At 42.8% G+C, this 12,609-nt stretch overlaps 1 protein-coding gene across 1 annotated transcript; it reads left to right on the forward strand.

Annotated features, from left to right (window-relative positions):
• Positions 1 to 538: 538 nt before the first annotated feature.
• Positions 539 to 2,671, forward strand: LOC147466150 (tubulin alpha-1 chain-like). The gene is made up of 4 exons (XM_086524421.1): positions 539 to 749; positions 884 to 1,118; positions 1,215 to 1,585; positions 1,679 to 2,671. Exons 1-4 carry the CDS (start codon positions 657 to 659, stop codon positions 2,333 to 2,335), a joined length of 1,356 nt encoding a protein of 451 aa, XP_086380547.1. The 5' UTR covers positions 539 to 656; the 3' UTR covers positions 2,336 to 2,671.
• Positions 2,672 to 12,609: the final 9,938 nt, after the last annotated feature.

The following is a 12,609-nucleotide window of genomic DNA, read 5'->3' on the forward strand; positions in this document are numbered from 1 at the left end:
AGCTGGCTTGCTGACTCAAGCCCGAGTGCATTCGTAGGTTTTCGGGCTAGAAGCCCGCCCATGCGTGGAATGCCCTGTTTGCAACCAATCAACATGAGAGAGGGACTGAATACACATCAAAAAGTGCAAGCAGGTTGTGAGCCAGAAGCTTGAACAAGCACACCCACCACACCCACCGAGTAGTTCCTGAGTGTAAAAGTGCTCTTCTCGTCGTGCACAGTTTAAACGGGGCCTTAGAATCTTCCAAAGCAAACAAGCTCCACCATTATGATATGATGATCTCATCTTCCAAAGCATACGAGCTCCAACATGATCTCATGTGCACTAGATATCACAAAATTACTACTTTTAAATAGAAATTTGGAAACCCTTTCTAGTGAATTAGGTCTTCTGTTGTAGCCTTTTGAAACTCAAGAGCCGTTCGGCAGTTAACGGCCGCTCCTTCATGCGGCCGTCAGTTAACGGCCTTCTCAGACGGCGCCGTTAGGGCGCCCGTTTATTCTTGTTTTCTACAAATTCCCCCCTTTCTTCCTCTATCACAGTCTCTACTCCTCCGCCATAGCCTTAAAGAAAGAATCCTCTTCTGTGCTGCCCTTCTGCAGTGGGTTCCTTGAACGCCTCTTTCTTCTCTTGGCCTCTTTCCCGCTTTTCTCACCATGAGAGAGTGTATCTCCATCCACATTGGACAAGCTGGCATTCAAGTTGGAAATGCCTGCTGGGAGCTGTACTGCTTGGAGCACGGTATTCAGGTAAATTTTGCACTGTGCCCTTCCAGGGTTTTTCGAGTTTTTACTTGCATGTCAGTGGCCGTTGTGCTGCATTATGCCAGGTTTTTCCCTTCACGTCGTGATCGAGTGCATTGATCTTGTGTGTATTTGTGCAGCCCGATGGGCAAATGCCAAGCGATAAGACTGTTGGGGGCGGGGATGATGCGTTCAACACCTTCTTCAGTGAGACCGGCGCGGGTAAACACGTCCCGCGTGCCGTGTTTCTGGACTTGGAGCCTACTGTGATAGACGAGGTTAGGACAGGAACGTATCGTCAGCTGTTCCATCCGGAACAACTCATCAGCGGCAAAGAGGACGCCGCAAACAACTTCGCTCGTGGCCATTATACCAGTAAGTATCATTCATTAAGCTTTACATTCCTGTGCCTACCTTATCTTGCAGAGTGGATGCCCTAATTTCTCCTCGTTCTTTTGTTTAACTGTGTAGTTGGGAAGGAGATAGTTGATCTTTGTCTCGATCGCATTAGAAAGCTTGCGGACAACTGCACAGGGCTGCAAGGCTTTCTCGTTTTCCATGCAGTTGGAGGCGGCACGGGATCAGGCCTGGGGTCACTTCTCCTTGAGAGACTCTCTGTGGATTACGGCAAGAAGTCCAAGCTCGGGTTTACTGTTTACCCCTCACCACAGGTCTCAACGTCTGTGGTCGAGCCCTACAACAGCGTCCTGTCAACCCATTCTCTATTGGAGCACACAGACGTATCCGTGCTTCTCGACAATGAGGCAATTTACGATATCTGCCGTCGCTCTCTTGACATCGAGCGTCCTACATACACCAATCTTAATAGGCTGGTTTCGCAGGTCAGATGTAGTTTCCTAATGCTGTGACATCTCTGGACTGTCCGTATGCAAAATTCATTTTTTAATAGCTAATGTTATCTTATGATCTTCCAGGTCATTTCGTCACTCACGGCATCGCTCCGGTTTGATGGCGCTCTCAACGTTGACGTGACGGAGTTTCAGACAAACTTGGTGCCGTATCCCCGCATTCACTTCATGCTTTCCTCTTACGCGCCAGTAATTTCAGCAGAGAAGGCATACCATGAGCAGCTCTCTGTGGCGGAGATCACAAACAGTGCATTTGAGCCGTCGTCTATGATGGCGAAGTGCGATCCCAGGCACGGAAAGTACATGGCGTGCTGCCTTATGTACAGGGGAGATGTTGTCCCCAAGGATGTGAACGCGGCCGTGGCAACTATAAAGACAAAGAGGACGATTCAGTTTGTGGACTGGTGCCCTACGGGATTCAAGTGCGGCATTAACTATCAGCCTCCCACTGTAGTTCCTGGAGGTGACCTCGCCAAGGTGCAAAGGGCTGTGTGCATGATATCCAACTCCACCAGCGTCGCTGAGGTCTTCTCCCGAATCGACCACAAGTTTGATCTGATGTATGCGAAGCGTGCTTTCGTGCACTGGTATGTGGGCGAGGGTATGGAGGAAGGAGAGTTCTCGGAAGCACGCGAGGACTTGGCTGCTCTGGAGAAAGACTACGAAGAGGTAGGAGCTGAATCTACAGAAGGTGATGACGGTGAGGAAGGAGAGGAGTATTAATAGCTACAGCCTGTTCTTGTGGGAGGGCTTGTCTGCTTTCCTTGGCAGCCTCGCTCTTACGTCGAAAATGTAAGCTTTTTGTTTCTGATGCACGAAGAAACAATCTCGAGAAGCAACTTAGTTGCCAACTCCCCATTGTGATTAGACGCTAGTAATGAAACCTGGATGGTTGAATCAGGCAGTGACCAGTCCATAACCCCTCCCTCCCTCTCTCTCTCTCTCTCTCGCCCCCTCTTCTCATTCGTCTCGTTTTTTTTCTAGGTCTGAAGTTATTTTGACCGGAATCGAAATTGTCCTGGTTATATAATACAATTCTTGGTTCACCATCTTCTCTCATCATACATTGCTTGGTTTACCATCTCCTCTCATCATGGTATCTCGTGTGCGAAAGGTAACTACTGTATTGCTTACCTTGATGCGCTAATCAAAAGGGTAGTATACACCCTGGAATCCAGGTCACTAAACTAAATCTAGATGTCAATCCCCGTGAGGCGTTTTTTGTTGTGAAGAATCACTTCTTCCTTCGGTAAGATCAATATCGCAACAAGTTACTATTCTATTTTGTACACATCACTAGTAAGTGGTCATCTTGCGACTTATGAAAAGGTTATAATAGGCCTACTCCAGTTTGCCCCATACAGCAGCTACCATTGCATAGTATCTCATTAAATGGAGCACATAACCGAAGTGAACAGCCTTTGTGATGCAGGGACCCTTCATCATCGCCTTTGAGAGTTTAAACTTCTTTTAACGGGGAATGCTTGGGGGCATGACTTTGCTTATGGGGGCACTACAAATGTTAAAAACAGAACATTTATATTCGAAAGGTAGCCGTCTTTTAGTGTCCCAGATTAATAATAATGGGTCTATCGTATATCTATTAATTAATTTGTCAGCAAGATTCCACAACGTCCTAAGTTTCAAAACCTCCACTTAAGTGGAGGCGAGCCACACGCTTTGCATCTCTCCCCTCCCTCGCTTGGGTGCAGTGCAGGCAACAGGATTTTACTTCCCCCTTGCATCTTGCCTTGCGTTCGAGGAGAGAGACAAGAGAATCTCGAGCCCCTTTCCCCTGTCCAACTACCATGAACGGCGCTCGCGTTCAGATGTCTGCAACAGAGAAAAAGTCACGCTACACGATTGTCCTCCCCCCTTCCATCTTGCCATGCGTTGACAAGAAAATTTCGAGCCCCTTCCCCCCCGTCCACACCATGAACGGCGCTTGCGTTCAGATGACAGAGAGAGAGAGATGAGAGTCTTGCGCCTATAGCAGCTCCTCCGAACTTGCACAGCCTCCCCCCTCCGCCTTCGTGCTGAGAGATGGCATTTGTCAGTGTCTCTTTTATCGCGTCGCCGTTTGTCTCTCTCTATTTTCATTTTCTTTTCAGCGGTGACAGATGTTCAAATTTCCTCATAAATTCCCAAAATGCCCTTCAAATATTTCGCAATTCCCTAAATACCCCACTAGAGAACATGGATCTCAATTGTAAAAAAGGAATAAAGGGCAGAAAATCTTGGGAAGCTTTGGAAAATAAAGGGCTATTGGGTGTAAAATCGATAAAAGTCTCCCCTCTCTCTCCCTCTCTCTCCCTCTCCCTCTCTCTCTCTCCTCTAAGTGCCCTTTGGCCATAAGCAAAAGTAAAAGGTCCTCACTTTCTTTCTCTCAACTCAAAGAGCATCTCTTTTGATTCCCTTTAAAACAAATGGAAAAAAAATTGTGGGGACATACTACTTGGAGGACCTTTTAATTGCTGCATTTTTTTTGAAAGGGTGTATGGACCTCTCCTGACAAAAAGTGTGTAGGGGGGCTCCCCTCTTACTGTTACTACAACTACTTGAAGCGAAGATGTCCTTTTCATATTTGCTAAAATCGAGGAGCTTGACTATTTAGCCACATGGGGCCGGGGAGTCCTCTTAAGGAAATGTCCCCTTCATCGAGGAGCTTTTGTATGAGCATTCAAACATATGAGGGGAGGGGAGTCTCCTTGCTTGGTACTTTAGTTTGAATAAAGGAAGGTGTCCGTCCATATTGCTTTAATCGAGCAGCTTTTGTGTGATCACTATTCAAACGTGTTATCATACTACACAAAATGTACTAGTGCACACTGCATACAGGACTAGGGACATGACATGACCTTAAGCATCTTGGTAAATTCTAAGTTTCAAGATGAAAACTCATTCGTTCCAATCTCCTTACTAACCCAAGTAGCATTGTAAGCTGGCATTACTTGCTAACCAATCTCCATACTAATCAATCTCCTGACTTAGTGAAATGAACCTTTTATTACCTGGTTGACATGTCTCTAAATATAAAGGTCATCATGAAAGGTAACAATCAAGTTCTATTATTATATAAATATATCTTAAGCACTACGTCCTATTGAGATTGTAAATGATCGAAGAATTGCACTTCTGACGTCCTATTGAGATTATAAATCATAAAAGAATACATTTCCAATGAAGTAATTACATTGCTAAACAAGGTCATGGTCTTAAAACTTCTTCCAAAATGTTAAAACAAGATCATGGTCATGGTCTTAAACCAAGGTGAAATCCTTTGGTTGCAAGAATCTTGTGCTTCAAGCCAATAAATGTGTGCAAAGGAGGATAGAGAGACGTGGGAACGAAAGTAGCAGAATGTGATTTGGGCCTAAAGAACGACGTATAAAACAATTGTTGGTGTAGAGCTTCTTTATGGACTAAATGCTATCTTGCCTATGGAATTTGTGATACGGGTACTTAGAGAGATGTAGTCTCTTACGAGTTGGATGAGCATGCCTTTTCCAATAGACTAGAGGAATTAGAAAGTGAGTTTAAAAAGGGGTGTATTGAGAAACGACGATGGAGTTTCTCAACGATGGATAGGGTGACATGATAAAAACCTTTAGAAAGTGACTTTAAAAAGGGGGTCTAGTTCATTTATAAGGGTCTAGTTCAATTATAAATCTAACGTTCAAGGAAATCTAACCTTTGGAGGGTTAGGACTATTTGTTATCCATGACATCACATGCGGCAGGGCAATTTGCCTAGTAACTCTAGATGGGTAGCTTGTGGTGAATTACATCAATAAAGGAAACAACAAAAGATATTATGAGGAACTAAATGTAGTTGACTACATGCAACCAAGAATAGGGAAGGGCCAATAAATTGGACAAGTTCAAGCAAAAACAAGGTATGAGTGCAAAAGCTTTAGCAAAAACTATTGCAAGACGAGTGTCCATCTCTTCTTGTAGATCTTAGGTAAACTTTCAAACTATTTCAACACTACTTGACTCGGGGACGGTGACTCGGGGACGGATGCCAATGTGTTGTCCTCCGTAGTAATAGAGATGAGGGTGGATAAGCTAATGATGCATTCATGTCTAAACAAGAAATGAATTAAAACTCAATGCAAGAGTGTGGTTGCAAATGCAACTAAATTGTTATGCATAAAGAGTATGTACATTATATTGGTCTAGCGTAGCGGAGCTTAATGCTATGCACATACACAGGCTTGCACTAATCAAATATCATTAGCCAAGAAGGGTAGTGCCCATAGCAATTAATCCAAGGACATGCCCAATGCTTGGTAGTTTAATTAATGAATAGATTCTCATTACATTAGGGATCTACTAGTGATTAGGAAACACTAATCATGTTATAAGATTTGATACCCAATTGATAGATATAAGGTGGACAAGCCAATGATGCATTCATGGATGATACATGAGAACTTAAACAAGGAATTATTAGTTGAAGTCGATGGAAGTGAGTGTGGTTGCAAATGTAAAGAGATTTTTATGCAAATTGAGTGTCTTACATGCAGAACATAATAGATGGCTCATTTTAAACCTTACACATCCATGAGGAGAAATTTGGACTCACTTTCGGGTCTTTTAGTTCTAGAGAGAGAGTGACGCTTGACCAATGAGGAAAATGCTTACATTACGTACAAAATCAGCATTTTAGAGACAACTTGTTGAGAAAAAGAGAAAAAAATAATAATTTGATTCCTAAACTTATACAATGTCATACTTCCAAAGCATAAATGTCATAAGTTGTACTAGCTTTGTACGGACGAATTGCAAAACTTGTATTGAAGACTCCAATATTCATGTTCCCGTCCAAATCTTGTTTTGAATAACTCTACTTCCCTCTCAAAACACTGTCTTTCCCTTTTCAAATTGGCACTAACGCTATTGTGTGTTCTAGTGCACACCATGACTACCTCTCGAAGGCCTCACACTACCATTTTAGCATTTCTAACAGTTATACTACAAATAATCAAGCATGGATACCATCTATATTAACTATCTAAAGTTGGGTATTATTGCAGACAAGGAGGAGGAAAAGGAGGCAACGCAATGATTTGATGGAGGCTTTCAAGAAACAAGTTAAAGAGTTTAAAGTGTGTGCACAAAGCAAGCAGGTGAAAGAGGTCCTGATACAACATGCTTTCCAACATGCAATCTTAAGGTTGCAAACATCTTCTCCTAGTTTTCCATGTCATAGACCCAACTGAAAGTTAGTATGAGCATATATCTCATATAGTGCATATATGGATAAAACTCAGGAAGTGATTCAAGTGAGTGAGGTGCTCCTTATTCTTATGTATAGAAAGAATAAGGAAGTATGTACACCTAGTGGGCGAGCGGTCGGACACCGGACGTCCGGCCCCCGATAAAGGCGTAGCGCCTTTACCCCAACAATCTCCCACTAAAAGGCGATGCGCCAATAAGTGAGACCTACTAGCTAAACTATTAGTATGTACAAGAAAATAGGTGAGAGACTCTCTCAATTTATGCCCCCACTGGCTCACTCTGTGGATGTACATGCAGTCGTAATGGCTCTGGTGGTAGGCGAGTGTGTGTACCTACGCTAGAGTCTGCATGAAAATCTCACAAACTACTCTATATGGCCTGCAAAGCTCCACGATGCATCGTGCTAGTGTTAGTCATCGAACAACCGACAACCCCTGATGCAAATGCTCCACCTGCAGCTGCTAGATCGAGTGTCATGGAATTTGCCAACTTGAGAGTAGTGGAAATTAATAAGAGAACTTTTGAGCAATTACTTTGTGAGCATAGTGGGTGATCATAATTGAAGATAGCAACATAAACATAACAATTAGTTAACTTGGCATGAACAATACTTTTGCAAGAGAGAGAATCTAGAGAATATGACAACAGTTCATCACCGAATTTATGTGGAGCCGGTCCCCTCCAATAGGCATTTGTATTATGATGTCTCCCATCAAGAGAGACTTGTTACATTACAATATTTGTGTTCCTTGTGACCTAGGTGATGCAATGAAGATGGAAAGCTTCATGCATCACGAGCATAACATAAACTTTGAGGAAAGCATTAACTATCCCAAGCTCAGTCCCAAGACCTCAAACACCTTCGAAGGTGGAGAGAGCCTAGCAGGGAATGAGGGTAGGGAAGAGGAAGAAGAAACATTTCATAGGAGAAAGGATTAGTTCCTCACTTATCATCACTCTTCTTGCTAGCATACATAATAGCATAGTAATGAAGATGGAAAGCCAAGAGTGTTGGTGCATGCTCTCAACCTCTCTACTTGCTTGGAGAAGGAGAGGGAGCTCTTGCACTTTGCACTTCACACAATGAGAGTGCGTGTGAGTGTGTGTGGTAGAATATACCCCCTAAGCAGGTCCCCTACTTGCTTTGGTCGACCCCCCCTTGTAGCTCAAGCTTGAAGCTCATTGGACCCCTCCAGGCCTAGCCAATCATAACCAGGAGTCATACCAAGCAACAAGGGTAGCCTTGGGACACAAGTGTCCCCCTTTCCCCTTTGAGAGAGAGGACTTGATAAATGAAAAATCAATTAATTAAATCTCCTAGATTATGATTGGACCCCTTGGGTGGCCAACCAATAGGCTTCAGGCACACCATGAGGGCAACATGAGGAGGAACTTGACAAGTGTCCCTTTTGCTTTCTTTGTACCAAGCATGCCTTGTGTGAGTGTGTGTGTGTGTGTTCTCTGTCATCCCTCCTCTTGTAGGGCTCGCCCCCTCCTTGTAGGGATTGAATCTTGATTTTCGCATACCTCAAGCCACTCAACTTTGGGCCTAGTTCTCACCATAAGCTTGGCCCTTAAGCCCCTGAAGCTTGGGCTGGGTTCTCACCTCCAGTACAACCCTAGCATCTCAAGCATGACAAGCACCTCAAGCATCTCAGTCATCAGGCACCTCAAGCACCTTAGTCATCAAGTACAAGAAGCACCTCAAGCACCTCAAGCACCTTAAGCTTGGGCCCGGTTCCTACGTGAAGCTCACAGCCCTAGCTTACCTAAGGTCAAAGGACTTTTAGACTAATTATTGGAGGTCTTTAATGAAGCTAACCCTAAGGTCTTATGCTCCATTGGTTAGCCTTGCTCTTTGATAGACCATCTATTGGCCCCGTGTTGAGATAGATCTATAAGCACATGTCTATATCTTAACCCTTGTTCCCGTTTATTCTCCCACATTAAATGATCATTTTAATATGAGAAAATCATTTGGGTTGGTTAGATATTAGATTTTATGACATTACCTCTCTCTTGAAATCATAGTTGTCCTCAACTATGAGGTAGAAGAGATAAAGCATTAGTCATTAGTCAATCTTACTTAGCAGGTAGAGGATCCCTTTTTACCCTACGACATATTTCCAAGATGGATGACTAACCCATTTGGTGCTTGGGAGACATAGTTGCCGCAAACATGTCTACTCTTTAGTCCATTTCATTCTTCCAAAGTAGAGTGACAAATTCTACTTGGTTTTTGAGAGACGTCGTCATCACAAACATGATTCTAAGCATGCATACTATTTAAATTTGTGCAAAATTAAAAAGAGAACTAGTCTTATAAGACAAAAACATGGGTCATTTAAAAGAAATTTGTACATTTGCTTACTCTAATGCAACATTGTACGCATCGACAAGGTTCATGCTATCCTTAAGCTCTATTCCTTGCATCCATCTTCAAAAGGATAATTTTTTAACTTAATAAGATACTGTCGGATAATCTTACCATGTCGTAGTACCTTGTCTTCATGCCAAACAATAGCTTCGGGTTGTAGCACCTCTTCTTGGTCTTCAACTTTGGGAGGGTCTTCAATAATTGGTTCACTTGGTGGCTCTCCTTTGAGGGCTTGAGCAGTCTCACATGAAAAGCATTGTGTATGAGCTAATGGTTGGGTAACTTGAGTTGGTAGGTAGTCTCATTGTGATAGGCTTCAAAATTTGGAAAGGACCATAGTATCTTTTTGCTAGCTTAGCATAATACTTTTGATGGTCCGTAGGATTTTTGCCCGTCGTTTGCCTCAATCGAGCCTTAGGAAACTTAAGTAAGACCCAATTATTTTCTTTGAACGTTAAGGCCCTTCTATGCTTGTCACCAACAACGTTTTGCCTTTGTTGAGAGATGGATACAGCCTTCTTAATCTTTTGAAAAGATTCTTTTAGGTCACGGCTATATCATCGGCAGTGAAGATCTTCCCATGTACTTTGAGTAGCAAGGGACTTTTAGGTCTTCTCTCAATGATCTCAAAATATGCTTTTCCCGTAGAAGTATGTACAATATTCTTGTAGGCATACTCTACAAGAGGTAAGTACTTTTTCCATTGTGAGCATTGATCTACTTCGATAACATAAGTCTTGTGTAGATCGAGTATCGTAAGATTGACTATCTCACTTTGTCCATCCGTTTGTGAGTGATAGGCCAAAGAGAAATTCAATTTTGTTTCTAAATTTTCACAAGAGACCTTTCTAGAAGTTACTGGTCAGTCTAGGATCTCTATCTGACACGATCGATGTTGTAATCCATGTTGTTTGAAAATCTGAGATATGAAGAGAGTTTCCATTTGGTGTGCCTTAATAGTCTTCTTGACAGGAATAAAGTGTGCTTGCTTGCTAAACCTGTCGACTATGGTCCATATTCCCGTATTCCCATGGATAGACTTGGGTAATCCAAAGATGAAATCCATGGATATACTCTCCCATGGTGAATTTGGGATAGGCAATGGCTGGAGTGATCCAGGTTGCTTCCCTCTATCATACTTAGTCTTTTGGCATACTACACATTTTGAAACATACTCTTGTATGTCCACTTTCATGGTAGGCCAATAGAAATATGTCTCTACTCCTCGAAGAGTAGGTTGAATACCTCTATGCCCCACATAGGGAGGAGCATGGGATTCATACATACCTTTCTCACAGAGGAAATGGGTAACACATAGCCTATTGCTGTGGAGAAGATAACCATCCTGCAAAGTGAATGGTTCCTCTTTCTTCCCCAAAGCAAGGGATGACGTTATGTCTCTAAAGCCAGGGTCAGTAGCATACTCATCTATCATAGAGGATAGAGCATTAACTTTTGGTCATCGTGAAAGTGCATCAGCCACTTGATTGTGCTTACCAGCAATGTGTGCAATATGGAAATTAAATTGTGAAAGAAAATGTGCCCACCTCATTTGTTTGTTGGAAAGCTTGGTTTGCGTCATGAAATATTTGAGACTTTGATGGTCGGTTTGTAGAATAAATGGAGTCCCCAATAAATAGTGCTTCCATGTGTCTAGGACATGTAGAACAACTAAAAGCTCTTTCTCATAAATGCCCAAGACTCGTTCATCGATATTGAGTCTTCGACTCTCATATGCTATGGCATGCCCTTCTTGAAGCAAGACTGCTCCAAGGCATTCACCACAAGCATCACATTGGACCTCAAATGGATTTGAGAGATCCGAAAGCATGAGAACTAATTGAGAGCTAAGCTTCTCTTTGAGCTTGTCAAAAGCATTTTGCTCCTTAGCAGTCCATACATACTTAGCAATCTTCTTAGTTAAGTCATGTAGTGGTCCTGCTATTTGAGAGAATTTTGCTATGAAGCGTCTATAGTATGCGCACACACCAATAAAGCTTCTTACCTCATGTAGATTCCTTGGATTAGGCCATGCTTTTATTCCCTTTAACTTCAATGGATCCAAACGGATACCGTCTTGAGAGATAATATGACCTAGGTATTGAATCTCTTGAAGGAACAATTCACTTTTCTTTTGGTTGAGAAAAAGCTTGTTCTCCCTCAATGCTTGAAAAATAACTTAGAGATGTTGCTTATTGTTACCATATGCATGTGGTAGTGATGTGTGTGAACACACTAGGACCGCCAGGGCATTTTTTCCCTCTTTCGGAGGTTTTTCCCCCCGAGCATTGTATATACGCCCATCACTCTAGGGCTATCTATCTTTCCATTGCACACTAAGTAACACACTCTCTATTGTGTGCCTTAAGCTTCCTTTGTCTTCTCCAAGTTGTGTGCGTTTCTCTGCAACCCTAATTCCAACAATTGGTATCAGAGCAGGTTGCGTCCTCCCGGGCTTAGTCGCCAACCGCTCCAGCACACGCGTGCTCACTTTCTCCATTTTGGGAGAACTCGTAGAGCTCACTCTACTCAGATTTTTTTTTTGATTCGGGCTCATTTCGGTCTCCGTTTCCACTAAAAACAGTGCTGCATAGGCTATTTCGTTATTTTGTGTAGAGCTTCTGTCAGTGCTTTTTTTTGCATAACATGTGCCTTACAGTCTTCTACGGTTTGTGCTATATAGCACATGTTGTTCCCGCTCTGTTTCTCCTATTTTTGGGCAGTTCTCACATCAGGTGCAACATTTACCATGGCAGACAACAACACAGATGTCTTCAGGATGTTTGCTACTGAGGACAGGTTGGATGGGGATAATTACCCTATGTGGGCTTATATGATGCAGCACGTTCTTGTGTCAAAGGGCGTCTAGAATATTGTGCAGGGCATTGATGTACATCGTGGTTCTGAGGATATAGGCGATGTTGCAGGTCTTGCTGCAAGGATTGTTGCTATTAGAGTTGTTTTGTCTATGGTAGAACAAGCTCGTTGGGATGTAAAGGATGCGCAGGCTCATGCATTGATTGCATTTTCTATGAAGCGCACCATTGTTCCTCACATCCGTTCAACAAAATCTGCAAAACAGACTTGGGATATTTTGGTTGGTCTTTATGCAAGTCGCAATGAGGCTAAAATTGCTTTGCTGCGTAAAGAGCTGGAGTCAAAGATTATGCATGAGGAAGATGATATGGACACTTTTCTTGATGGTGTCAAGGATATCAATGAGCAACTTATTTCTGCAGGTGAAGTCATTTCACACAGTTCCCTTGTGCAGACTGTTCTTGATGCCTTACCAGACTTTTTCTAGTACTTGGAGACTAATGACCCAAGGAAATCCATAAGTTGTCAAGTTTGATGCATTACGCACATTGCTGTTGCAA

The sequence above is a fragment of the Adiantum capillus-veneris genome, chromosome 1 (genome assembly GCF_014529385.1).
Source record: "Adiantum capillus-veneris isolate H3 chromosome 1, ASM1452938v2, whole genome shotgun sequence".
In the NCBI taxonomy this organism is placed as follows: Eukaryota; Viridiplantae; Streptophyta; class Polypodiopsida; order Polypodiales; family Pteridaceae; genus Adiantum; species Adiantum capillus-veneris.